Source organism: Thalassophryne amazonica, chromosome 8 (assembly GCF_902500255.1).
Source record: "Thalassophryne amazonica chromosome 8, fThaAma1.1, whole genome shotgun sequence".
NCBI lineage: Eukaryota > Metazoa > Chordata > Actinopteri > Batrachoidiformes > Batrachoididae > Thalassophryne > Thalassophryne amazonica.
The window spans coordinates 24,944,135-24,972,088 of NC_047110.1; the positions used below are offsets into that span (position 1 = coordinate 24,944,135).

Below are 27,954 nucleotides of genomic sequence, written 5' to 3' on the forward strand. Positions count from 1 at the left end.
TCAGTTGTGCTGCTGTGGCGCGCTGATCACTACTGTCTTTCATTATGAAATAATGGTGAATTTATGTGGGAAAGATTGTTGTACAAAGCTTCAGATATCTGTCACTGAGATAGATGATGACTGGAGTGCAGTTTGAAGCAGAAACAAGGTGATAATCTGTGAATTGCTGCTGATGCTCTGAAATGATGTACGCACAGTGAAGGTGCAGTGAAGGCAGGGTGGACCGATTTTTAGGGGGGGACCATTTGGTCGAGCTGGATTCAGTCTGGATTGCTTTCTCGCCAGACAGTGTTTAGACCTGCTTTTCAAATCCAGCTCATCCAACAAACAAATCCAAACTTAATCCAACTCAGGCCAAATTCAAGCCGTGTGTGTGTGTGTGTGTCTGATTAGACAGGGGGCTGTGTGTGTGTGGTTCTGAACGTCAGAGCACATTTGATGGATTTTCTTGACAAGAAGGCACAGCAGGGAAAAAGTTTGAGTGCCGCCCCAGTGGAGAGAACACTGTGACGCCTGTGACATAGTGAGGAAGTGTGATGTCATGATCCTTGAGCTAGCCGGATTTTAGCCACATTTGCATTCAGACCTCAACTTAAATCAGATGTGCACTGTTCACATTCAGGAGAAAACCTATCTGGCTTGAGGTGGATTCAGCCCAAATCCTGCTCAAACCAGATTTCCAATTCCAGTGTGAATGGGGTCTCAGAGTCAGCTAATCTGTATGTTTTTGGAAGCGAGAGGAAGCCGGAGCACCCAGTGGGAACAAACACAAACTTGCAAACTCCACACGTAACAGACCAGGTGGGAAGCGATCCCACGACCTTCTTGCAACAGTGCTCATAACTAAGATGGCAAACCGCCTTGAGCGGGAAGCGTGTTGAGCGGGATTTGAGTGTTATTCCCTGAGGTCTGGACACAAATGTGGCTAGAATCCGGCTCGCTCTGGGATTAAAACATCAAACTTCCTCACTAATTCCTCAGTACATCTGTCCGCCCATGGCATCTTCTCCACTGTGGCAGTGCTCAGTGTGGCTGCAATGGTGCGAGGAGAGTAAACGACCTTCTGCATTCACATGTCGGTGGCAGAAAAACTGTCACAGCAGTCGTTATAGCTGAATTTCTGAATCAGCAGACTGCATGTGACGCACGGCGAGATGCTGTAACTTCTCAGTGAAAATGACACAGACAACAAGAGCAATCACAGATTTCTGACATCCACCAATCCAGATCCGCATCACCTCTAAGTCTTCCAGGCCCTAATATGTATCTGTGGTGCAAATTTGGTGAGAATTCATAAAGTAGTTTTGAAATAATCCTTAAAAACCTATATAGAATCCGGATCCAGATGAGCCCAGAGGATCCTCTGTTCAAATCCCATCTTGGCCGGAAATTCACTAAGGGCCCTTGGGCAAGGTCCTTAATCCCCTAGTTGCTCCCAGTGTGTAGTGGGCACCTGACATCGGATGAATGTGAGGCATTGATGTATAAAGCACTTTGAGCATCTGATGCAGATGGAAAAGTGCTATATAAATGCAGTCCATTGATTCCAAAATTCAGTGGAGTCTTCCATGCCCTAATATGTATCTGTGGTGCAAATTTGGTGAGAATCCGTTTTTGTTATGTAATCCTTCAAAGCCTACACTAAAAAAATGACTCAGTGGATAAACTCAATTCAGTTATGTGCAGGATTTCCATCTAATAAATATATGTAGCTCAAATAAATAAAGCACATCCATGCAAGATAATTTAATTTAATTTAGGGACCCTAAATAATAATAATTTAATAATAATTTAATTTAGGGACCCAGGGTATATAGGGAGAAGGATGCTGAGGATGGAGCCACCAGGCAGGAGGAGAAGAGGGAGGCCAAAGAGGAGGTTTATGTATGTGCTGAGGGAGGACATGCAGGTGGTTGGTGTGACAGAGGAAGATACAGAGGACAGGGTGAGATGGAAACGATTGATCTGCTGTGGCGACCCCTAATGGGAACAGCCGAAAGACAAAGAAGAAGTTGGCACTACATATATTCAATGAGTCAGTTTTTTGAGTGAGGGAAATTCTGAGCTAGAATCCAGATCCGGATCACCTCCAAAATTCACTGGAGTCTTCCATGCCCTAATGTGTATCTGTGGTGCAAATATGGTGACAATCTATCAAGTAATTTTGACATAATCCTCCAAATCCTATATAAAGTGAATTTTGATCCAGGATCCGGATCACCTCCAAATTTAATGGAGTATTCCATGGTGTCATGTGTATCTGTGGTGAAAATTTCATCAAAATCCGTGCAGTGGTTTTGACATAATCCTGCTAAAGACAGACAAATAAATAAATAAACAGCTGTGACTTTATTACAACCTTGATAGACGTAATAATGTCCTCACTGAAAGATACAGCAGAGTTTTAGCGTTTTGCACGGCGTTATGGCCACATCTTTCTGCTGGCCACGTTCAGAAAGAGATGACAGAATATCAGGTAATCGAACACAAAATTCTGTTGGAGGAGCGACTATAATGCTGAGATGACATACAGGTGTCTCAGCCAGTGTTGTATAGTAACAAAGTACTTAAGTACGTTTTGGGAGACTTTGTACTTGAGTTTTTAAATTCAGCTTACTTTCACTTTTACTTCACTACATTTTCGACCTTAATTGCATACTTCTACTCCGATACATTTTCTATGTGCCATGCCATTACTCATTACAAAAAAAAAACAACACACACACACACACACACACACACATGAAAAAAGTTGTGTTTTCACCCAGAGACACCACTGATTACTAGTGACTGCAATGAAGTCAGGCCGATTTGTCATGAGGCTTGTCCGGTAGGCTCTTTTGCAGTTGTGGGGTGTTCGTCAGGAAAATTATAATTTCTCTGCATTTATTACAGACCTGCAGCGGTTCTGTAATCAACGTTTCTGCAGTGCGGCTTTACTTCGAACCTTGAACCAATCGAAGCAGTGATTCGCAGGTCGAAGCAGTGCTTCAATCTACAATTCCTGGATATTATTTAACTTTATCCAAATTTTTTTCCCGCTAAAACCCTGAAGAGCATATGTCTGTGAGTAATATTTAATATTTTTATGTTAAACCGACCTGTTATGGTCTTCTGAAACAGTTGATAGATGTATTTTATAACTGAAAAACAGGACCGATGCTAACGCGTTAGCATGTCTATGGCATTTTCAATGTTAAAGGTAGCATTAAGCTGTTCGCATCAGCACGTTTGTGTTGATTTGTGTTCGTTGTCATAAAAGAGTCAAATGGTAATTTTTTAAATTTATTTTTATTCATATATTATAATAATAGCAACAACAATAATAGTCTACATAACAGACAATAATAGTCAATAATAATAGACTAATGTTACAATACAATTTTAGAGAAAGCGACAAAAAGAACCTAATGAAACAAAACAACAGAAAAGATAAAACCATGTAACAATAAAAACAAATAAATACATACAGAAAAAATAACTGTTTTCTGTGAACACCTAGTGAGTAGCCTACTCTTGTTTAGGTTTTGAAACCTTGCTTCTGAAGTGTTTTTGTGTGATGTGCACAATTTTCAGTATTTTGACTAATACTACCAGTCATTTACAAGCCTAGATAAACTTTTATTAAAAAAATCAGTCCGTTTTTTATTATTAACATTTACTTGTACTTTTACCTTCAATACATGAGTACATTTAGTTGTACATTACTTGTCATACTTAAGTACAATAAATACTAGATACTTTAAGACTTTTACTTGAGTAGCATTTCAATCGGTTACTTGAACTTCTACCAAAGTCATTTTTTTAATGGGTATCTGTACTTTTACTTAAGTGTGATTTTCCGGTACTTTATACAACACTGGTCTCAGCAGACAGAATACTGACAATGAGTTTCGTATTTAAAGGCTGCAATCGGAACAGGATCTGCATAAATTTAACAAGGTGTAACAGTTGTGTAGTTTGCCGAAGAGAAAAATAATCTTCATGTGTGTTTTTAGAACAGATACAATTTTTGCTATCCCAGATTCTCAGGTGTTTTGCAGCAAATATCTCTCAACACAAGTACATTCATGGCCAGTTCTTTTCTGTGTAGAGGCTGTGTGTTGTCTTTGTTTCGGATACTCATGTTTTTTCCCTCCTTCCATTAAAACGATGTACATTATGCTTTTTTTTTTCCCCTTTGACCTGGGGTTGCATCAGGATGAAGAAAAAAACCCTTGTGCTAAAGCATTTTATGCACATTATGCATCCTGATTCTCTCCCCTCAGCCCCAACCAGTCCCAGCAAAAGACTGCCCCTCCCTGTGCCTGGTTCTGCTGGAGGTTTCTTCCTGTTAAAAGGGATTTTTTCCTTCCCACTGTAGCCAAGTGCTTGCTCATAGGGGGGCGTTTTGACCGTTGAGGTTTTTCTGTAATTATTGTATGGCTTTTGCCTTACAATATAAAGCGCCTTGGGGCAACTGTTTGTTGTGATTTGGCGCTATATAAATAAAATTGATTTGATTTGATTATAAAAATCCCTTTTATAATGGAGATGATGGTGATGATGATCTCTTGTGGCAACACTGAACAAATGAGGGCAGCTGCAAAAAACGACAAAAAATGCTCAGTGTTACACATTGTACTGGTCAACATGATTTTCTTTCATGGAGTTTTTCAATAGATTTTGGGTAATTTAGGGGCACTGAATCCAAATCTGGTGTTAGTTTTTTGCCAATCACATCATGTTTTTGATATATGAAAACATATTTCTCATATCAAGCATTGAAGTAAAAGTTGCAGTCTCATACACCTTAAACAATCAGTGTTGTCACAGTTACTTTGAAAAGTTACTTTATTAGTTACATTATACAGTTATTTCATTAGCAGCTGCTGAATGTAAGACTGAGTTTCAGAAAACTATTAGTTACTCTGATGATTACTCAGTCTTAAAAGTAACCAAGTTAGATTACTTGTTACTTTATTAGTTACATTACTTATTAGTTACAAGTTGTCGACAGATGCTGATAAAGTAACTGCATAAAGTAACTAATAAAGTAACTTTTCAAAGTAACTCTGGCAACACTGTAAACGATATTACGGCTCTTGTTCACATTTTGCGAACCTGATTCAAAAACAATGCTTTTGAAGCTGCTTTTGTGAATGATTAATGGCGTCAAACGCGTGACTGAATGAGCAACTTTTGTGAAATCCATTAATATGGAATCAGCACTCCAAAATTGCCCCAAATCAGTCCTCAAAGTCCATGCAAGATTTTTTTTTTTTTTTTTTTGACCAGTGTTATTGGGACATGAAAATTCTTCAGCTCGCACAGCACTGTGGATGTTGCGTTTGACACATTTACTGCTTTAATTCAACTGGGAAGGTGATTCTGTATTGAAAATGTGGGCTGTCCTTCAGCAGGTTTGAAACCACCGTGACATGAAATGACTGAATCTGCTCTGTTTCTTGTGTCACCTTGATCTCACCAGTGTGCAGCAAAAGAAGTTGTCCAAAGAAACTTTTATTTTACACTACGATTGCTTTTAATGTTTGTAGAGAAGCTTGAATCTTCAACTGGACTGGGTTGCTTGACGTGAGGACGTTTTGCTTCCTCAGCTAAAATTCTTGCTCTGGTAGTCTGACTTCTGTCTTGACTCTTGTAGAGAAGAATGTTAATGTTTGTGTTATTTCTCAGTCTAGATGAAAAAAAGAGTCTCTTTAAAATATGTCCAAATTCATCTAAATGGTAAATGGACTGCATTTATATAACGCTTTTCCATCTACATCAGACGCTCAAAGCGCTTTACAATTATGCCTCACATTGACCCCAATGTCAGGGTGCTGCCATACAAGGCACTCACTACACACCGGGAGCAATGGGGGATTAAAGGCCTTGCCCAAGGGCCCTTAGTGATTTTCCAGTCAGGCGGGGATTTGAACCCATCATCTTCTGGACTGAAGCCCAACACCTTAACCACTAGACCATCATACATTAATCTATTGGTTCGTGATATTGTGACGAAAAGCGCCTCATCTTCGTCATGGCAGCACAAATTCATTCTAATACATTCCGTGATGGCTGCACGAATTTAAAAGTGAAGCGGGGGGTAAGGGTGGTTAAGGTTAGGGTTGGGGGTAGGAGTAGGGTTAGTAATAGTGAGTAAAAAAAAAAAAAAAAATCACGAAAATTTGACTCATTTCTTGAAGGGAGGATGAAAAAAAAAACTATGAGACTGGGCTTGAATTTTCAGGTGCATTTGCAAATTCCCTTACTAAGCAAAAATAAGTATAAGAATAATATTTACTTCTTGTTCAGTCACATGATCAATCTATTCTTTGGTCAAATGATCACGGCCTCCTGTCTGAAGATTATGTGGATTATCTGTCAATTTTTGTACATTATTTTTTTTTGGGGGGGGCAGCACATCCAAGAAGGACACATCCAGGTTGGACAAAATGATCAGGCGGGCTGGCTCCATGGTTGGCATGAAGCTGGACTCTCTGGTGACGGTGGCAGAGAAGACTGGACAAACCGCTGGACATTGTGGACGATGCCAGTCACCCTCTGCACACCGTCATCAGCAACCAGAGGAGCCTCTTCAGCCACAGACTGCTCCTTCCCAAGTGCAGGACGGGAAAGAGAGGAACAGTAGTAGCCAGTAAACCAGTATTGATCAGTATGTCTGGTATTTATGTTGTGGATTTATGTTGCAAACTGCTTTTGACTTTCACTGTTAGTAATCTGTGTGCTTCTTACCCTGTGTGCTGCTATGCAAAGCTGCTGGAACCTCAATTTCCCTGAGGGAGTCTTCCCAAGGGATCACTAAAATTCTATCTAATGTAATGTAATGTAATCTAATCTACCATAGCCTAATGTCCTTATGTTACAGTAGGATACTACAAGGTCTGTCCATAAAGTATAGGTCCTTTTTATTTTTTTCAAAAACTAGATGGATTTCATTCATATGTTTTTATGTCAGACATGCTTGAACCCTCGTGCGCATGCGTGAGTTTTTCCACGCCTGTCGGTGACGTCATTCACCTGTGAGCACTCCTTGTGGGAGGAGTCGTCCAGCCCCTCGTCGGAATTCCTTTGTCTGAGAAGTTGCTGAGAGACTGGCGCTTTGTTTGATCAAACTTTTTTCTAAACCTGTGAGACACATCGAAGTGGACACGGGTCGAAAAATTAAGCTGGTTTTCGGTGAAAATTTTAACGGCTGATGAGAGATTTTGAGGTGATACTGTCGCTTTAAGGACTTCCCACGGAGTGAGACGTCGTGCAGCGCTCTCAGGCGCCGTCGTCAGCCTGTTTCAAGCTGAAAACCTCCACATTTCAGGCTCTATTGATCCAGGACGTCGTGAGAGAACAGAGAAGTTTCAGAAGAAGTCGGTTTCAGCATTTTATCCGGATATTCCACTGTTAAAGGAGATTTTTTTAATGAAAGACGTGCGGACGGGTCCGCGCGTCGGGACGTAGCCGGCGCGGTGCGGCGCCACAGGAAAAACACCTCCGTGTTGATAACCATTTGTAAAATCCAGGCGGCTTTTGATGGCTTTCAGTGGAGTGAGTATATGAGAAATTGTTTAACAGCTGGACATGTTCCAACTTGTCCTTAAGGCTTCCAACAGAGGTGTTTTTCCTGTGGCGGAGCGTCACGGCGGCTGCGAGCCTTTGTTTTATTTGGGTCTTAATAATTCTGCTGTTTGTGCTGGCTAGGGGTGATGCAGACATGCTGCAGCGTAAAAGTAAAAACTTGCTTTAAGGTGAATCTTAACCCTCAACTTCTTGTCAAAAAGGTTGAGACAGTGAATGAACTTTTGTCATTTTACCTCAGTACACCACCGCAGTGCAGCTGAAATGAAGTAATCAAGATGTGTTTGTAGTGGAGGATGTCAGCTTCAACAAAAATACTGCATTAAACATTTGGAAAATTGAGGGATTGTGGACAAAATGGGCAGAATTTCAAAATAACTGCCCGACCTCTTATGGACTTGACTAACGATAAACCTTACCAAACTTAACGTCTGCCCAACGTATTTAAATTTTTGCTGCTGGGTTATTTTGGGTCTAACACCTTATTGTAGCTCTAACAAGACCAGTGCCCCCTGTGGTACAATCCCACACATACAGTGGCTTGCAAAACACATCTCAGGATGTCTTTGGAATAGGTACTGTGACAATGTACATCAGATAGTTGTACAATGGCTTGCAAAAGTATTCAGCCCCTTGGTATTTCACGCATTTTAATTTGTTTATGGCGTTTCAAATACAAAAAGTAAATCAGGCTTCTCAATATAAAAATTTCTAAAATTATCTTTCTTAGACTCAAACTGAAAACAAATCTCTAGTAAGTAATAAGTAATGGGCCCCTTTGGTATAATACCTGGAAATAATCAGTTTTATTGCCAGTTTTCTTCAGACAAGTCAGGGGATGGATACATGAACATTTCCAAGCCACTGAATATGTCTTGAACTTTATTTACATCAGTTATGAAGAAATACAAACAGTATGGCACTCTATGGTAAATCTGTGTGGAGCAGACAGTTCTGAAAAACTGACTGTGTAAGAAGGAGAAGAGTGAGGAAAGCCACCAAGACACCCAGACAACCCAGAAGACGTTTTAGGCTTCTGTGGCTGTGACTGAAGAAATCGTGCACTGTGTAAATTCTGCGTTTTGTATCTCCATTTATACAGCTTCATGATGAAGTGGTACAGAGGAGGATCTTCTTTCACTAAAACATCAAATCTAGGCTTGCATCTCATATGTACCTTCTGGCAAATTGTAGGTGAATTGTAGGTCTTTTTAAGAAAATCCTCCTCTGCTCCACTTCATCATGACGCTGTATAACTGGGGATATAAAATCCAAAACTTGCACTGTGCAATTTCTCCAATCACAGCCACAGAAGCCTATAACGTCTTCTGGGTTGTCTAGGTGTCTTGGTGGCTTTCCTCACTCTTCTCCTTCTTGCACAGTCACTTAGTTTTTCAGAACTGTCTGCTCCACACAGATTTACCATAGAGTGCCATACTGTTTGTATTTCTTCATAACTGATGTAAATAAAGTTCAAGACATATTCAGTGGCTTGGAAATGTTCATGTATCCATCCCCTGATTTGTCTGAAGAAAACTGGCAATTAAACTGATTATTTACAGGTATTATACCAAAGGGGCTGATTACTTATGCAGCCCATCATCTTGGCTTTTATATTTTTAATTAATTTATATCAGGTTGTAGAGATTTACTTCCAGTTTGAATTTAAGGAAGATAATTTTAGAAATTTTTATATTGAGAAGCCTGGTTTACTTTTTGTATTTGAAATGTCATAAACAAATTAAAATGTGTGAAATACAGGGGCTGAATACTTTTGCAAGCCATTGTACAACTATCTGATGTACATTGTCACAGTACCTATTCCAAAGACATCCTGAGATGTGTTGCATCATATTTCTCAAAATACCTTTCCAGTGTTCAGATAGGGCTGATATATCGCATGGTTGAGCTGTTCTGAGGTTCCCTGTCTTATTCGGGTACTTTTCAACACTCAACCACCAAATGTGATCAAACCTGTCAGTGTGTCTATTTTGGATGTGCCCTCAGTTTTTCATTTACACATCTTCATACACACCTACGCTACATCATTACTCCAAATCCATACCTCTAATCTTTTGCTGTCAGTGACAACCCACTTTCCCATCCCAGCAGAACCTCTTGTCACCCATCTCTCAGTCTGGGTCACGTGCATATCAGATGGATTTGCAGGGTGACGATGCAGCTGGCTGACAAGCACTGCACGTGCAACTGTGAGCTGTCCCAGATACCAGCATAACTAGAGAGAAACATTGGATTTTTATTGCCTGGATGGTTAGAGAGGATGTGAGCGTGGCACTGGAGGGGGAGAAAAAAAAACATTCTGCAGCAACCTGATTCATCCTCACAGCAAACAGTAGTGAATTCAGCAACCACCCTGTCATTGTGCACACATTCAACCTGGTCAGCATGATTGGCACGCCTGAATTTTAAAGACAGAATTTAAAATATGTTCACAGATAAATGCAAATTAAACACTTTTGTATATTCACAATGTTTAATACACAATATCCAAGCTAGAATAACAACAAAAAGGGAAAATAAATTAAAAACAGTTATTGGCACTCTTTGATAAGTTTCTAATACTTTATAATAAATCATCACTATCACAGTCTTTCAGTTTCACAGATTTCGTTTTACAAGCAGGGATGGATATATTGAAGGTATTTAATTTAAAACAAACTTTAATAAATGAAATGAGCCAAAACAAAACTGGAAATCTCAATTCTGTCACCATATAAATTATTTATAATTATCAGAAAAAAAGTAGTGACCACATTATATTAATAATTAGAAAATGAACTGTTTGAAAAAGAGGGTGCTTTCTTTTTAGGGTGGGGGTGGACAATGGTTATTGTCATCATCTTTGAATGTACTGTTGCTCAATACTTTGCTGAAGCAAGTTAAAGAAATGAAAATATTTTAGATCAAAATACGTGTATCAAGCGTGGTGGATAGAAATGGCTGGACACAACTGCATGACTCAAAACACAGCTCTGTAGAGTAAAACAGTTTAATGAAGAACTTAGCTGGGGTCGGTACATGGTAAGGTGTTCCAAGAGAAGCAATAGTACAAAAAACATCAGGCAAGGGCGTGGTCAAAAAAACTGGCGGGTGATCTGAAAACACGAGACTAGCAGGACGAGAAAACATGACAACAGAGCTGGAGAGAAGGCACAATGTCATGGACTGGGCTATTTGGCTGGTTTTTGTTTTCTTTGTTTCCCACCAGGTGGCACGTGAGCGGAGCTGAGCAATTTGCAGACCTCACCTGCAGCTAGTTGTTCCCTGATCAGGAATCTCACCTGCAGCTAGTTGTCCCCTGATCAGGAATCTCACCTGCAGCTCATTTCTACCTGATCAGGGGCTGCTGCATTTAAACCCTGACTATGCAGTGGATCAGTGCCAGAGACTCAACTTTGTGACACCGTTACGTTGGATGCTGAAGCCGACTCGGGTTTGACGTTTATGTCTCTGATGAAGAGGAGAGGATTCGTGAGGTCTGCCGTCAGACAGCACACTTCCTAAGGTAATTTGGTTTCTATAATTTTCATTATTAGAACCTGCGGGTTTGGTGTTCCCTCACGCCTCCCGGTTTGAGCTGCTATGTAAATTGTTTGATCAGCTTCTCCCGCAGCTTGCGTTTTGAACCTCCTGCCGGTGAGAATGCTGACCCTAAATTGAGCCTGGAAGTTTGTTGCTGTATAAATTCTGATTGTGAGCACCTTTAAAATATCTGTCAGCGTTGTAGAGTGTTTGGACTCACCTCCGTCTCTCCTCTTCCCCAGACTCAGCTCCGTCGCAGCCACGTGGTTCTGGTTCTGCTCCTGGTCCAACGCCGCTGTGACTTCCAGCCTCTTTGAACTGTCTGGGTAGCGGGCCGTGTCTTCCACCTCACAGACCGTCGACGTTATTATTTATTTGTTCACCATATTCACCGTTTGTTAATTAAATCTGTTTTCATTCCAACCGTCTCTGCTTCTGTTGCGCTGGGTCCGGTCAAACGCTGGGTCAGGCTTCAAACCCGCGTCCCACACATAACACACAAGGTGCATCAATCTGGCGAGAGACAAGTGCAACTAGTGTAGCTTATATACACCCAGGTGATGAACTCCAGATTAGGAACAGGTGTGTGGAAAGCACCAGAACAAGCGTGTGGCCAAACAGAATGACACGCCCACCACCAAGCACCAAGATACAGCCAAGAGACAGAGAAAGCCCAAGCAGGAAAGAGACCAGCAAGAGAATAAACACCCACAGAAAACATTCACCTAAAATAACTAAAAACAAACACAAGCACATACCAAAATCCTGACAGTACCCCCCCTCAACGGTCAACCCCCTATGGCCCAGGAGCAGCAGGATGAGTACCGTGATGAGCGAGGGATCCAGAATGAAACAGGAGGGAATGCATGACTGCTCCTCTGTGCCATAACCTTCCCAGTCCACCAGATGCTGAATGCTGCGACCATGGCCACGAGAGTCCAGGAGACGACATACGGTGAAGGCCGGGCCATCCACACACTGAGAGGTGGGGGACTGGCAGAAGGTCATAAATTGCTGGGGCACATGGGTTTGTCATGGCTGACATGGGAGGTGGGAAGGATGCGTATACACCTAGGTAGACAGAGACAGACAAATACTGGATTAATGATCTTGGAAACAGGAAAGGGGCCAAAGAACCTGGGAGCCATCTTCCTGGGCAGTCCTCGTAAAGGCAGGCAACACATAGATAGCCAGACTTTCTGTCCCACAGAATAAGCAAAAGCAGTGGACCTCCTGTGGTCTGCAGCAGACTTGTAGTAAGCCAAGGAGCGAAGGAGAGTTCTTCTGGCCTGCTCCCAGGTTTGTCGACAACGGAAGAAGAGACTGAGGGCTGAGGGTATATGGTAAATGGACTGCATTTATATATCACTTTTTCCATCTGCATCAGACGCTCAAAGCGCTTTAGACAGAAATGCCCCACATTCACCCCAATGTGAGGGTGCTGCCATACAAGGCGCCCACTACACACCGGGAGCAACTAGGTGAATAAGGACCTTGCCCAAGGGCCATTAGTGATTTTCTGGTCAGGCTGGGATTTCAACCGAGGGTACAGAGGATTGAGTGACTGGGGAGGAAAACAGCAATGGTTGGTGACCATAGACAACATGAAAAGGAGAGAAGCCGGAGGATGAGGAGGGTAAACAATTATGTGCTAATTCATTCCTTGACAGTTCACTTGACCATGGAGAAGGGAGTTGTGAGGCGAGTATTCTGAGTCCTTTTTTTAGTTCTTGATTAAGATGCTCATTTTGTCCATTGGCCTGTGGATAGTAGCCCGAGGTGAGAGTGGAGGTGAGCCCCAGGAGATGGCAGAACTCCCCCCACACCCCAGTGAGGTCTGGGTTAGATGCCGACTGAGGTGATTCAGGTTTAGTTAAACAGTTCTTATCACAGGCTGGACCCCAAGAATGAATCCAAGGTTTTGACCAATCAAAGTTAGGTCCATGCAGTTGTAACCATGTGCCATGTGCCCTAAAATGGCCAGGTGAGTCATACTGTCAAAAATATGAAAACTAATTAGTTCCAGATGGTTATCTGCACTGATCATGCGTACTGACTGCGTTCAGTGGGTTATTTTGCCTAATTTGTGGCCATCCACAGTTCCCACCACCAGAGGGCGTGAGATAAGACATACCTTAAAGCGGAGGGATCTGGTGAGAGAGGACAACAACAAATTAGCGTCTGAACCTCAATTAATGAATGCTGGCACTGACACGGGTGAATGATCAGAAATTAATTTAGCAGAGATAACGTTTTGAGCTATAGAGGAGGAAATAGAGCTTTGACTCACCCGCAAACTTGACCTGGACCGCATGGGAGCACCCCTGACTGGACAGAGATCATGTGACCAGCCTGACCACCATAAAAACACAGTCCTGCATCCCAGCACCACTGACGTTCCTCCTCTGAGAGACGAGTTATTCCCAGCTGCATCAGTTTTCAGTGCTGTGAGAAGGTGAGTCGGAGCCTGCGCAGCTGGCCAAGGGCATGCTGGTCGAATGTGAGGCGGATGAGAAGGATGATGAAGGATTTTCTCAGTGAGGATGATCCTTCAACCACCGATCAGTCTGGATGGCTAAGGCGATGGGTTCATTGAGATCTTCAGGAAGGTCGACGTGGTGCTGGATGGTTCTGGATCACCCATGAAATAACACATCACGGAGTGCTCCTGGGTTCCATTCACTCTTTGCCACCAGGATGTGGAAGTCCATGGCATAATCAGCCATGCTGATTCATATCCCGGGGACATGTGCTGGAACACCTGCGGCAGTCTTGTGATGAAAGCCTGGAGAGAAGAACAAGGGGGAGACTGGTGACTCCATTCCGCTGTTGCCCATGCTGTAGCCCAACTGGTCAGGTGAGTTATTATGAATGCTATCTTCACCCTCTTTGATGGGAACACTGCTGACATAAGTTCAAAATGTAACTCACACTGGGTGATAAAAGGTTTCACGTCTCCTGTCTTGCTGGAGAAGCACTCCAGATGAGAAAGCTGGTTACAAAACACTGGTTCAGAGATGAAAGCCGGTGAGGCTGCTGATGACCCTCGAAGTAGAGTGCTGGTGTCGCTGGTAGTCGTCTTTAAGCTGGCCTGATGATTGAGTTTAGACAGTAGTTGCCCTATCTGTGTGCTCACAGAAGACATGAAGGATTCTTGGTATTTTGCGAGTTCACTGAATCATGTGCTCAGAACAGTGAGCTGGTCTTCCTGCAATGCGAGCTGCTGGCTGTGATGGCGTACTGCCCGCTGAAAAGGGTCAGAGTCGGCTGTGTCCATACTTGGCCAGATCGATCTATCAAGTGTGGTGGACAGAAATGGCTGGACCCAAGTGCACGACTCAAAAACACAGCTTTGCAGAGTAAAACGGTTTAATGAAGAAGAAGGCAGTCCAAGAGAAGCAACAGTACAAAAAAACATCAGGTAAGGGTGTGGTCAAACAAACTGGCAAGTGATCCGAAAACACGATGAGACAAGAAAACATGAGAACAGAGCTGGAGAGAAGGCACAAGGTGCATCAATCTGGCGAGAAACAAGTGCAACCAGTGGAGCTTATATACACCCAGGTGATGAGCTACAGATTAGGAACAGGTGTGTGGAAAGCACCAGAACAAGGGTGTGGCCAAACAAGTGACACTCCCACCACCAAGCACCAAGAGACAGACAAGAGAAATAGGAACAGAGAAAGCCCAAGCAGGAAAGAGACCAGCAAGAGAGTAAACACCTACAGAAAACATTCACCTAAAATAACTAAAAACAAACAAAAGCGCATACCAAATCCTGACAACATGTATGATTAAAGCCAGTTACGTAATTGAAATATGTATTTACTGTCTTTCAAACGTCATCATCAACATGCTTATTATGCAGCAAAGCTATGGGGCCATTAATGTAACAAAGGGATTTACAAATGTGTATTTTGATGTGTGTATGTAACCACATCCACAAATGTGTAACAAGATCCACATATGTGTAAAAAAAAAAAAAATGTATGTATTTTGATTTGTGCGTGTGTAACCAGATTCACAAATGTGCAAAAAACAAACAAACAAACAAACAAACAAACAAACAAAAAAAACAACAACAAAAAACTATGTGTGTGTTGGCTGTTTTCTTAAATGTGACTTTTGCTACCCATGTGACATTCTCCGGGCTTCAGGATTGGCTGTGAGTCAAAGATAATCTAGAACAGGGATTGAAACTACAGGTGACACTCTGTAGTTTCAGGAAGTAGTCAAATGAAGTATGGTACATCTGGAAAGTATTCACACCGCTTCACTTTTTCCACATCTTGTTATGTTACAGCATTATTCCTAAATGGATGAAATTCATTTTTTTCTTCAAAATTATACACACAGTACCCCATAATGACAAGGTGAAAAAAAATTTTCTTTTAAGATTGTTGAAAAATTATTTAAAAAAAGAAAATACCATTTACATAAGTATTTACAACCTTTGCCATGAGGCTCATAATTGAGCTCAGGTGCATCCTGCTTCTACTGGTCATCCTTGAGCTGTTTCTGCAGCTTAATTGGAGTCCACCTGGGGTAAATTCAGTTGATTGGACATAATTTGGCAAGACACACACCTGTCTACATATACGGTCCCACATTTGAGCATGCATGTCAGAGCACAAACCAAGCATGAAGTCCAAGGAGTCATCTGTAGACCTCCGAAACAGGATTGTTTTGAGGCACAAATCTGGGGAAGGGTACAGAAACATTTCTGCTGCTTTGATCCAATGAGTACAGTGGCCCCCATCATCCAAAAATGGAAGAAGTTTGGATCCACCAGGACTCTTCAAGGGCCTTAGTCATGGAGGTGACCAAGGAAGGTCACTCTGTCAGAGCTCCAGCATCAGAGGAGAACCTTACAGAAGGACAGGCATCTCTCCAGCAATCCACCAATCAAGCCTGTATGATATAGTTGCCAGACAGAAGCCACTCCTTAGTAAAAGTCACATGGCAGTCCACCTAGAGTCTGCCAAAAGGCACCTGAAGGACTCTCAGACCATGAGAAACAAAATCCTCTGGTGTGAAGAGCCAAAGACTGAACTCTTTGGTATTGATGCCAGGGGTCATGTCTGGAGGAAACCAGGCACCATCCCTACACTCTGAAAAATGAACCACTGACTCTGTTGTGTGTTGGGGGGTTTGGCTGGGCATTGTTTTGCTGTTTTTGTGTTTATTTTCCTCCCAGGTGGTTTGGGGCTGATCTCTGGGGAGAGTGTGCTGCAGAAGAGTCTCTCACCTCTGTTACGGTGATCTGCTGCACCTGTTGCACTCACGTGCGGCTCTCTATCAGGACGATCTACGACACCTGTGGCATTCACGTGCAGATCTAAGGACTCTCAGCTGGTGCCAATGAAGAAATGAAGAGCTGCATTTAAGCCAACAGTGATCAGGGCTGAATTGCCGGAGAATACGACCATGTGACGATCGTTTGGGGACGCTGAGGGCCGCTCCAGATTCTGACATTGCGCCTGTGAAGGAGGATGAGGGTGAGAGGCAAATGCGGTCAGCACACGTCAGAGGTGATTATTTTGCAAGGCTTATCTGTAATTGTAATTTGCTGTTTTTGCGCAGCTATAATTAAATATTGGTGAAAATTGTCTGGTTTGCTCCTCACGGCAGTGGCGCGCGGATTGATTATCCTCCACTAGCTGTGAGCAGCAGCCCTTTTGAACTAAATCCGAAAGCAGACCTGAACGTGTAGCTGATAAGTGTGCCTCTAAATAATATTTCGTGGTAACAGTGTTGAATAACCTCACCTCTGTTCCTCCTTCACAGAGTACAGTCCTGGGAAAAGCCACCTGGGGGGGTGTCGACAGAATTCCTGAGTCCAAAACGTTCGGGCTCCGATCTATTGAGACGCTGATAAAGCGCGCCGCCTCTTCACCTCACCAGTTTTGTTTAGTATTTCATGTACAGCGCTAGGTGAAAAAAATTAAACTTGTTTCTTTTGGAACTGCTTCTGGTTATTTGATGCTGGGTTCAGTCAGATGCTGGCTCGCTCCTCAATCCACGTCCAAACCATAACAGGCTCAACAAGAAAAAGTGATGTAATAATTTGCATCGATTATTATTATTATTATTATTTTTTAAAGTTTTTTCATGTTGGTGTTTTGAGTTGAATTTTGAGTGGAAAAATGAATGTACTTCATTTTGGAATAAGGCTGTAACATAACAAAATGTGGAAAAAGTGAAGCGCTGTGCATACTTCCCGGATACACTGTATCTGTGCCATTTCTTCTCAGATTTATTAACAGAGACATGACAAACAACAGAGTTGGATGTACGGGTACATTTATCAACCTCAGAGGGTTAATGAGGACAATCGATGGGCAGCAGTACAGAGCGTCAGCATGTTTTAATCAGGCAGATGAATTAAATTATTGTCCGACCACGGTTCTGTTTGATATAGACAGACATTTTTTTTTCGTCTCGACCCAGGTCCAAAGCAACTTTCACAATTACTGTTCTGGTTTTAATCAATGTGGAAACTCCAAACATCCACACCAAACAAGGTAGCTGTGAAAGCACCCTTAGTGTTTTTTTTTTTTTTTTTTACCAAACTGATTGGCAGTTAGTACTTGAAACATGAAGGAGTCTCAGCATGAGACACTGTAGTCATGTCAGATAGTTTCCCAGTCCAACACATAGGTCTGGTCATTGTTGGGAACTCCAGTGACTGAACGAGATGATGTATCGATTGCCTGTTTCAGATACATGGTTCGGTTTGTGAGTGATTGATGGAACACTGGTCTTCCTGGGTGGTTGCTAGTCAGGAACCAAAGCAGTTCTGTGTAAGATGTTGGATTTGTCAACCTGCGGTGCCAGTGGGCCCTCTTGAACCTGAGCCTAGTTCAGAATCAGAATCAAATTTATTGGCAAGTAAGTTTTCACATACAAGGAATTTGATCTGGTGTCATTGGTGCATAAACAACAATAAAAGAAAATACGTAATAATAATAATAAATCTGATTTATAATGCACTTTACATTTACAATAAATCTCAAAGTGCTACAGCAATTAAAAGGAAAGATTGATAAAAACAGAAACAAAAGTAGGCAGATTATTAAAACAATCATGAAAACAATAGCAAAAATTCAAAAATCAAAACATCGGGTAAAAAGAAAAGTTTTAAGGCTCTTTTTAAAAGATTCCATGGTCTGTGGTGCCCTCAGATGAGGAGGCAGGGTATTCCACAATTGAGGGGCTGTTTGAAAGAAGGCACGGTCTCCTATGGTGCGGGATCGAGTCCTAGGAGTGAGAAGAAGGTGGGTGTTGGAGGAGAGAAGAGAACGTGCCGGACAGTGAGGTGTAAGTAGTTCTGTGACGTTAAAGTACCAGTGGACATTACCGTATAAACATTGAAAAGTAAGCAGCGAAATTTTATATGTGATCCAGGCAGAAATGGGAAGCCAGTGAAGTGAACGGAGGATGTGAGTGATGTGCTCATGCTTACGCACTCTCATCAGGGCCCAATTACTTTTGTAAGAAGTAATAGGTGCATAAACAACAATAAAAAAATACTTCTGTAGGAAGTAAAGAGGCCAAATAGATAAATGGGCAAACCTAAGTTTACTGTCAAATAGATATAGTGGAATAGTGAAATGGGGCTGTGCGGGCATCCAGATGAACAGTACAGGGATGATCAGTCTGTACTTTGTAGGAGTGAGGGGTGGGCAGGGTAAATGGGGGTCTCTGGCATTATTTATAAGTCTAGCCGCAGACGGAAAGAAGTTGTATTTGTGTCTTGAGGTTTTAGTCGTCATGGACCTCAGCCATCTGCCAGAGGGGAGGGTGACAAAAAATTTGCGCCCTGAGTGAGAGGGATCGGCCACTATCTTCCTTGCTAACTTCAGGGCCGTGGAGGTGTACAGGTCCTGAAGGGATGGCAGATTGCAGTCGATCACCTTTCAGCAAAGTCCAGCTTTTTAAATAAAATGTGTCAGAGATTTGTTTCTTCTCTTTGTTTCACTTCAACTACTCCTACTAACAAGTGAAATAAAGAGAACCTGCTGAATCTAAAGAAGACAGAACTCTGACTCTTCTACAGTAAGGATCCAAACTACAGCTGGTTCGATACAGTACAGCTGTAACTTCAGCTAATGCCCTTAACAACATGACTCATATTGGAGTTTTACGAAACTTTTCCTTCTACAACTATCTTTAGCTGCTTTATAACCTTGTCAACATAATCTTCCCCCCACACAGCCTCTATTTGAAGTGAATGCACGACTCATCCATTATCACTCTGCTGCAAAAGACAAGAATGACACAAACAAGTAAGAAAGAGAGGTAATTGTTGATAAAAGACAATGTTTAACTGCTGTGAATCATCTGAACTGTCTCCACTGAGCCCATACAGCCCAGTAAAGAGGACTATAAATAGTTATTATCATTGAAAAGGCATTTTAAAAGAAAAAATAGGAGAAACAAGGTGAGCAAACATCACATCAGCCCACACAGACCTGGTGTCAGCACTGCTTCACTAATGGAGTCCCCCCACTGTTGTCCAGTTCCTCCTCTTGTATAGTTTAGCACAGTGTTACAGCCATCACTGAAATAATAAGCCGGCAGCAAGCACATAATGTAGTTCTTTCCATCTGTGTATTCCATTTCATGGTCATTTTAAAATCATTGTAGCCACTTATGCGCAATATATAAAAAAATATGCATATATAACATATAAAAACATTAACTCCACCAGTCTTGTGGGCTGACTGTTCAACTATGTGATGGTGTTAGCAAATTTTGTACCATGTCTGAAAGTAATTTCTTTTGGCTTCTTTTTTTTTTACTTGGGGTCACCCCAGTGGTTCTGATATGGATCTGCATGTTGATTTGACACAACGTTAATATAGAAAGAATGACTGTTTATGAGTTGCTGAGTTGAATGAGACATTTCATTTTTCACCAAATGAACTATTCACACCATTGAACGAATGATAAAACATTCATTATTTTTTTCTTATATAACAGATAAATAGATCCTTGTCATTTTATATTATTTTCAATTTTCAATTTATTTCATTTATATAGCACCAAATCACAACAAGGTTGCCTCAAGGCGCTTCACACAAGTAAGGTCTAACCTTCCCAACCCCCAGAGCAACGGTGGTAAAGAAAAACTCCCTCTGAGGAAGAAACCTCAAGCAGACCAGACTCAAAGGGGCGGCCCTCTGCTTGGACCGTGTGAACAAATTACAAAACAATTCACAAAATGAACATACAGGAAATGTTGCCGGTGCACAGGACGGTTTCTGGAACAGATACCACACCCATCTCTGGATGGAGCTGAACCTCAAACAGAGAGAAAAGGAAAAATGCGAATCAAGCATCAGCAAGACAAATACAGTGTAATTTGTTATCATTAAGTAACAAGAAAAACAGAAGAAATACTAAGGTGATCGCCAGCCACTACCCTTTTCTGTTGTTTATATTAATTTATAAACAACAGAAAAGGGACTTAGATTTTGGTGTTAGTCACTGGTGCTTTAATATCAACAGTCCAACATGAAATTTAAATAGGAGTCCAAAATTGTTGTCAGTCAGCTTGGAAAAAGAGTCATATAGTTCAAAAACAATTCCGACGATGTAGTCCGTGATGCTTTCCTCAGTGCAGCGAAAAATTGCACCAGAAAGTTGCCCATCTTTTCATCCTAAATTCATCATCTTCATCGTAACAGCTCCTTCATGCCTCCAGACGGCTTACAGTGTTGTGGATTTGTTTTTTATTGTGTTTACTTGTCCGTCAGTAAAACAAACTCCACCATGTTTAGCTAAACACCGTCCCCACTAGTGTGCACATGCGGGGTGTGCCTGTGGTGGTTGCAGTGTGCAATGGTACAAAATGGATGGAATCAAATTTGCACGGTAAATGCAACGCAACACAAATGGAATGAATAATCCATGTCATGTGACATACATAGCACCAATCAACTGACAAGGATCCACTCAGCCGTTATATTATACCCCAATGTCCTTGACACAACTCCAGATGTGCAACGGTGAGTACTCAGGTGTGACTTCAGTGCAGACAGAAAACCAGATCATTATGTCCAAAAATCATATTTTATTTCACCCCTATGGGTCCAGAAACATAATAAAAACCCATTGATATGGACCTGTTGGCCCCAAAACAACAAAAACAGGGATGAGTCCAAGGTCATTAACTCATGAGACAGTCCAGGAACTAAAAACAAGTTCCCATGATGTGACAGACTGAACAGTAACTCAGGATACAATTAGACATCAGGACCATGGGGGATCAGTCCAAACTGGCAATGGTCTTTCACAGGAAAGTGGCAGAGGGTTATCCAAAAGCAGGAAGAGTTTAGCAACAAGTGGTACCATGCAATCAGTCCAAAACAGCAGGCAAACACACAAACAAATAAACCAAATAAAGTAAAGCAAAATCAGGAACACAAGACATCAGCAAAGATCTGTAAAAGACAGACAGTGAAGTCAAACTTGACATGAAACACTGGACACATAACAGATCTCTCAAGTCTCACTCATTCAGAGTGAGACTCAACATGTTGTCACGCTCTCATACTAATGCATGACATTCTCCAACATTCCACCATTATGACCTATAAGACAAGATTCGGCGGAAAATAACTCCTTTGGCGTATCTCAACTAGAAAGTTTTGCAGTCCAGTAAAGACGGTGACAGTGGAAGACATAAAAATTCTATGAGAGAAGATGGAGAATTCAAATCAGAGTTGGAAATTACTAACTGGATACACAAGACACAAGGCACATAGAATAACAACTCATACAGAAAATAATGTAGGCTTAAATACTGAACACCAATGAACAAATGAGTGATAGGTGTGGAGCAAATAGGGGAGGTTGGAACACAACACACGTACAGAGATTAACACACACAAGGTGACCCAAACACAAAAGAAACCAAAGACATCACAATACTAATATTCAAACTAAAAAGAGAATCACAACATAACCAAATACAAAACCAAGATAACAAAGGTAAAAAAAAAAAAAACTGACATGGAACTCAAAGGTGTACAGAATGCAGACAGGGAAGAACAGCTCGACTGACAGGCAGACAGGGGACAGAACACAATGACAAATGACATAAGGGCACAGACAGAAGCTAAACCAGAAAAGCACACCCTTCCTGCACAAGGGACGGGGACGGGGGGAAGAAAGGCCCACCCACAACACAAAAATGAACCCACAAAAGGAACAGGGGAAGCAAGACAAGGAGCTTCTGCCAGGGTATGTAAACCTTTGAGCACAGCTGAAAATACGGCAGGTAATGAGGGAGAAATGAGGAGCAGGTGTGATGGAACCACTGACCTGTATTACTGGATAGGACGCTGCCTATTCGCTGGCAGTGAGGCCGGCACGACGTCACTGGAGCCACCATCTTGTGTGGCGATGAAGTTTGTAAACAATTACACATGGCCTGCACTGCTGTCTTTCCCAGGCTCTAAAGTCACTAATTTTCAACCGATTTTCAAAATTTAAACTTCTATACAAAGGAAATGAAGAGTTCTTCCTAATGACAGAGCGACATTTAATGTAGGTCTAATATTAGCGCCGTAGTCCGCGCCGATACGGCTGTCAGTGTCAGTCTAATGTCAGTAATAATAGCATCAACAGCAGCAAGATACTATTTTTAAGGGTGCTGCAATTTACGGGTCTTTTTGTACTGATACAATTTTGCATCCTTTTATATATTTACTGTAATGAAAATTCTTATAATTTCATTCCTGCTGAACTGGTATCCTGAGCTAAGATTTAGAAAAGTAAAATCAACACTTGACTACTCAAGAACATAAACATGTTTATTTTTTCATAGGAATTTGCTGTATCATTAGAATACATACAAGGCTCCATACAGATATTTTGACAGAATTTGCTACTGTACAGCGTACACTAGCTTCTTTTGTATTTACAGCTCAAAGTTTATTACAATTATGCAAGGTTTGTAACTAACACTCATACACGTTTACATACATTTCAAAAGCTGATTGCCTAGGCCAAAAACCACCTAATGTGGGACAAAATGTAGGTATATACAAGTTTGAGGTTTGTAAGCTATAACTGCCTAAAAATTATACAATGCAGTTCTCCACAATCACCATTTACCATACATACATGTACAATATAGCGTAGGCCTAAAAGCCACTTAATGTGGGAAAAAAAGGATAGGTACCATCAGCTCAAAACTAAATTATGATCATCCAGTACTGACTTAGCTGACAACTACTGTCCTTTGAAAAGGACAACTTTGTTATATTTTTGCCGAATGCTTTTACCCTGGAGCCATAGGTTCTGCAGGCGTGCCATGTGATGGAGACGGACGTTGTAATAGATGTGGACCAGTAGCCTGATGAGGTCGTAGTAGTGGTTGTCAAGACCTTCAGCTGTCGCAACTGCATGAGAACTCAAGTCGAACAGATCAGTGCCTACATCTTTTAACACGTGGGTTTGAAGACGTAGCTCTGATGCAGTTACTGTGACTTTCTTCGGGTCATACAGCAGACGAAGATGTCTTTCAGCAGACAGCACCACTACCACAACATCTGAAATTAGTCTGTATGTGTTGATACAAATGAACTTTTACCTTTTTTGGTAAAATTACATAAATTTATTAAATGTTAGGCCTAAAATATAAAAGGCTATAAATACAATTCAGAAGGAATATCTGATTGAAATTAATACAGCAATGTTTAAAATAACTATACAGTATACGGTAGAACAAAATAACTATGCACCATCTGAGGGGATCTGCAGTCCTCCAAGGTTTTTAATACTGAGCAGCATGAAGGCCTGCTTGAAACGGACAGATGGAACCGTTGCCACAAGGCACTCGCGACAGGTGTCACAGACAAGGCCCTCCAAAGCCTTCCGTACAACCCAGCCTAAAAGGAAAAGGCATAACATTTTATGCATTGGCAAATGCCAGAGGTCAATATCAATATATAGAGATACTGCTTGATAGAGCTTGCCCACTTGTAGTTGATGTCTTTTTCCGTGGACTCTTACGCTGCAATGATTCTAATAGATCAGGTCTACGATTCAAATAGCTCTAGTGCATTCTAGTACCTGATTACAGTACACGTAAGTAATTGATAATGTGATCCAAAGCTTACCTTGAGATGTTCTGGCAGCTCAAAGACATCAGGAACAGCATCTTCTGCTAGATAGGTTCTTTCCAGGGTTTTACTGATGTACTTTGCCTGGAAATGTTTACTGCATATACGAGCATGCGGTGATGGCTCTGTATCTCTCCTGCAATTTCTAACCCATGCCTGGTACAGCTGTGGCTTCTTATCTTTGTCTGGAAACCTGAATGATTAAATAAAATATTATTGAATACACTCACAAGTCTGTCTGTGCTAGGGTTTGTGGCTTTTACTACTTTTAGGTCTTAGATCTAGATGACATGCATTGGTATGATGTGACATCATGTCTGTGCTTATCTTGCAATTTACAATCACATATGCACTGTGTCACTATATGACATGGTTTAAGATTACAATTATATATACACTCAGACAAAGTAGGCCTACTGAAGTTCCACATTCTTTCATTACAATTTTCCCTTCTACAAAACTTGATGAGAAAAAGGTAGGCCTATAGCTATTCATTATGTATTAGGAGCTAATGTTTTGTTTACAACTGACACAAACGTGATAAAAAAAACCCCATAGTTAACACATTTTACTTACTTGTGGAATGTGATTCCCTTTGCCTTGCTGTCCTGGTTACGATAGGAAAGACAGTTAATAGCAAAGCACTGAGCTCCTTTAGTAGCCAGTTTTCTCTTTGCTGTTGACATCTTTCATGCTAGCAGCCACACAACATGGCGGCCCCGTGCTGGCTCGCCCAGCCAAAGGGCAGCATCCTATCCAGTAATACAGGTCAGTGGATGGAACATTCAGGAAAGAGGCGTGGCAAACAAAAGGAAAACACACCCAGACCCAAAGCCCAGACACAAGACAAGAGAGTGCAGTTACCAGAACACAAAGCAAAACAAAACCCAAACCTGAACACAAAGCAATAAAAACCCAATCATGAACATAAAGCAAAACAGACTCCAACCATGGACATAGTCCCACATGACAGGTAATGATGTTGATGAGGACGCCTGTGATGCATTTATAGGTGCTTCTCACTTTCCTTGTGATTTTGCTGTTGCTCAGTCATAACAATGCTAATTCTTATGTTGCTACTTTCATCACTACTACTACTGATAGTTACGTTCATAATGATAGTGATAATGATACTACCTTTGATGCCACATTTACTGATGATAACATCACCACTCATGCTGCTGTTACTGATGGTATTATTACGAATTATTACGACTGCTGATGGTCACCTATAGACTTTACAAATGTAAATACTCAGCTATATTATCGATGCTCCTCATCAGGATTCCACCTTCTCTTCGGCACCATTCTGTAATATTCAAGTCCAGCTTAAAGGGATACAGTTCCACATCATGCCAAACTTGGGCAATAGGTGATTGCTTGCCTTTATTTTACTGGCACATGCGGGGCCACTGTAAATCATTCACGGTTTTAGAGTATCCTAGAATCCTATGCACGCTGGGGAGGGAGGTTTGATAGTGGCTCAGCTTAATGCTAACTTTAACATTGAAAATGCCATAGACATGCTAACACATTACCATTGGTCCCATTTTTAAGTTATAAAATACATCTATCAACTGTTTCAGAAGACCATAACAGGTCGGTTTAACATAAAAAAGGTAAATATTACTCACAGACATATGCTCTTTAGGGTTTTAGCGGGGAAAAATTAAGATAAAGCGAAATAAAACAATGAACGAGGCAGCAGATTGAAGCACTGCTTCATTGGTTCAAGGTTCAAAGCAAAGCTGCGCTGCAGAAACTGTTGATTATACAGACCCGCTGCAAGGTCTGTAATCAATGTAGAGAAATGATCATTTTCCTCACAAACACCCTCAAAAAACAACGGCCACTCTGAAGAACCGATAAGGGAATCGTTAAGCAAAAAGGCTATTGATGTCGATGGATCGAATCATTTCTTAACGATACCCGAAAAGAACCGGTTCCCAACATGCAACCCTAACAGCAACACACTTTTTTTTAATAAAGCTCACATTAAAGACTCACGATTATCTAAGTTAAACACCTAAATACATATTTTGATGGAACTCACCTCCGTAACGACACAATATTGCAAACAAGTTGCTTGTTGCTTGTCCACTCCACCACCCACAAACGCTTGTTTACACTGACGAAATCTCAGCCTCCCCAGCAAGAACGTGATTACGTGCGAAATTTGATGTCAAAAGGCATCTATAGCCCATGCATTCTTACGAAATGTAGGAACCTCTTAATGCTTTTTAGCAGTTCTCAGCCATGCCAATTTACAACAAAAATGCATTTGTACTTCTCTGCTGTCTCTCACCAGCTGTGATTCATGTATAAAAAATCATTTACAGTAATTACCACATATCTCCTACTAAAACACGAGTTACATGATCCTCCAAATCACTTCCTCTAAAACTAGGCAGGTTATGGAAGATGCAACAATTTCCCAGCTACCCCTCAGACTCTCAACATTGTGGCCTGCAGGCCAGTGCTGATGGTAAGCCTCGCCTCCACCCCAGCATCCCTTCTGGGGACCATCCAATCTGGGGACAAAAGTGTGTGTCTAAGGCCCCAATCTGGGGACAAAACTGTGTGTCTAAGGCTCCAATCTGGGGACAAAAGTGTGTGTCTAAGGCTCCAATCTGGGGACAAAATGTATGTCTCTAATCATCACTTCTTCATGTCTCAAGCAAGCATTGGAAAAGTGTGATGATGCTCAGAACCCATCTGCCAAACTCAGACTATGTGCTGCTGTGGAAATAAATCTACATGAGTTGTCTGACTGAAATAAACCTGAAAAACATTTTAATGGTGCTGTTTTAAAAAATATGGCATTCAACAATTACGATATGAACATCTTTAGATGTGACACCGTGTTTGTCTCAGCAATTATACATTTCTCAAGGCATCCAAACTCAAGTTACGCCCAAAATGTGACAGTTTTCATCATAAAATATCACGCATTAACATGATGCTGCCTTCACATACTGACAGTACAAAATCATCATACAAGTCATTATAGCAGATTGTAGGTGACAACATGAAGCATTTTTCATTAATGAGATGGACAGTAATTTACTTAATTGAAAGATACATCAGATTTATTATTTTGCACAGTTATATTAACACATGAAGCTCTGGAATTTTGCTTAAAAAGTCAACTTTTTGCATCACTATGACTTAATTTCTTACTGTACTATTGCATATGTTATGTGTCGGACGCAGCTCGGAGAACCGACCAGCGTTTGAAGGACCCAGTATGAAATAAGCAGAGCACGGTACAAAGGCTAACTGAATTTAATACATAACAGTGATACAAATAACAGAAAGTGCGGTCTGGCGTGGTGCGCTCCCAGCAGCGCTAACCGGTCCGGAGCCAGAAGCTGTTCGGACCCAAGGACCCCGCCGACACCCCCCAGGTGGCCGCAACAACCGAGTCTGTGAAAGAAGGAACCATTATGTGAGTCCACACTCTACACACAGAGAGAACACTTAAAGGTGTACAAACAGCAAACACTTCCTGGCTTGATTACTAATCAGCTTCCCAACCTGCAGGCATGGAACATCCAGTTCACAAAACTCCACTGCAGTGGAAGCCGATACATGACTAACATACAGCTCAATATAATAAAGGTGTGAGGGACACCACATTTACTGACTGTATAAATGTTAGTCACAAAATCTAACGTACCTCAGGAAGTGTGCTGACGAG

The 27,954-nt window shown here is 41.5% G+C and overlaps 1 protein-coding gene and 1 long non-coding RNA gene across 2 annotated transcripts; both read right to left on the reverse strand.

Annotated features, from left to right (window-relative positions):
• Window positions 1–518: 518 nt before the first annotated feature.
• Window positions 519–14,855, reverse strand: LOC117515046. Its single transcript, XR_004562013.1, has 3 exons — window positions 14,845–14,855; window positions 9,535–9,549; window positions 519–591 (listed from the first exon to the last, which is right to left on the reverse strand). It is a non-coding gene; the product is annotated as an uncharacterized LOC117515046 (long non-coding RNA).
• An 8,126-nt stretch (window positions 14,856–22,981) lies between these two features.
• LOC117515047 (THAP domain-containing protein 2-like) lies at window positions 22,982–24,964 on the reverse strand. Its single transcript, XM_034175582.1, has 4 exons — window positions 24,831–24,964; window positions 24,252–24,447; window positions 23,874–24,020; window positions 22,982–23,692 (listed from the first exon to the last, which is right to left on the reverse strand). The coding sequence occupies exons 1-4, from the start codon at window positions 24,938–24,940 to the stop codon at window positions 23,654–23,656; spliced, it is 492 nt and encodes a 163-aa protein (XP_034031473.1). The 5' UTR covers window positions 24,941–24,964; the 3' UTR covers window positions 22,982–23,653.
• Window positions 24,965–27,954: the final 2,990 nt, after the last annotated feature.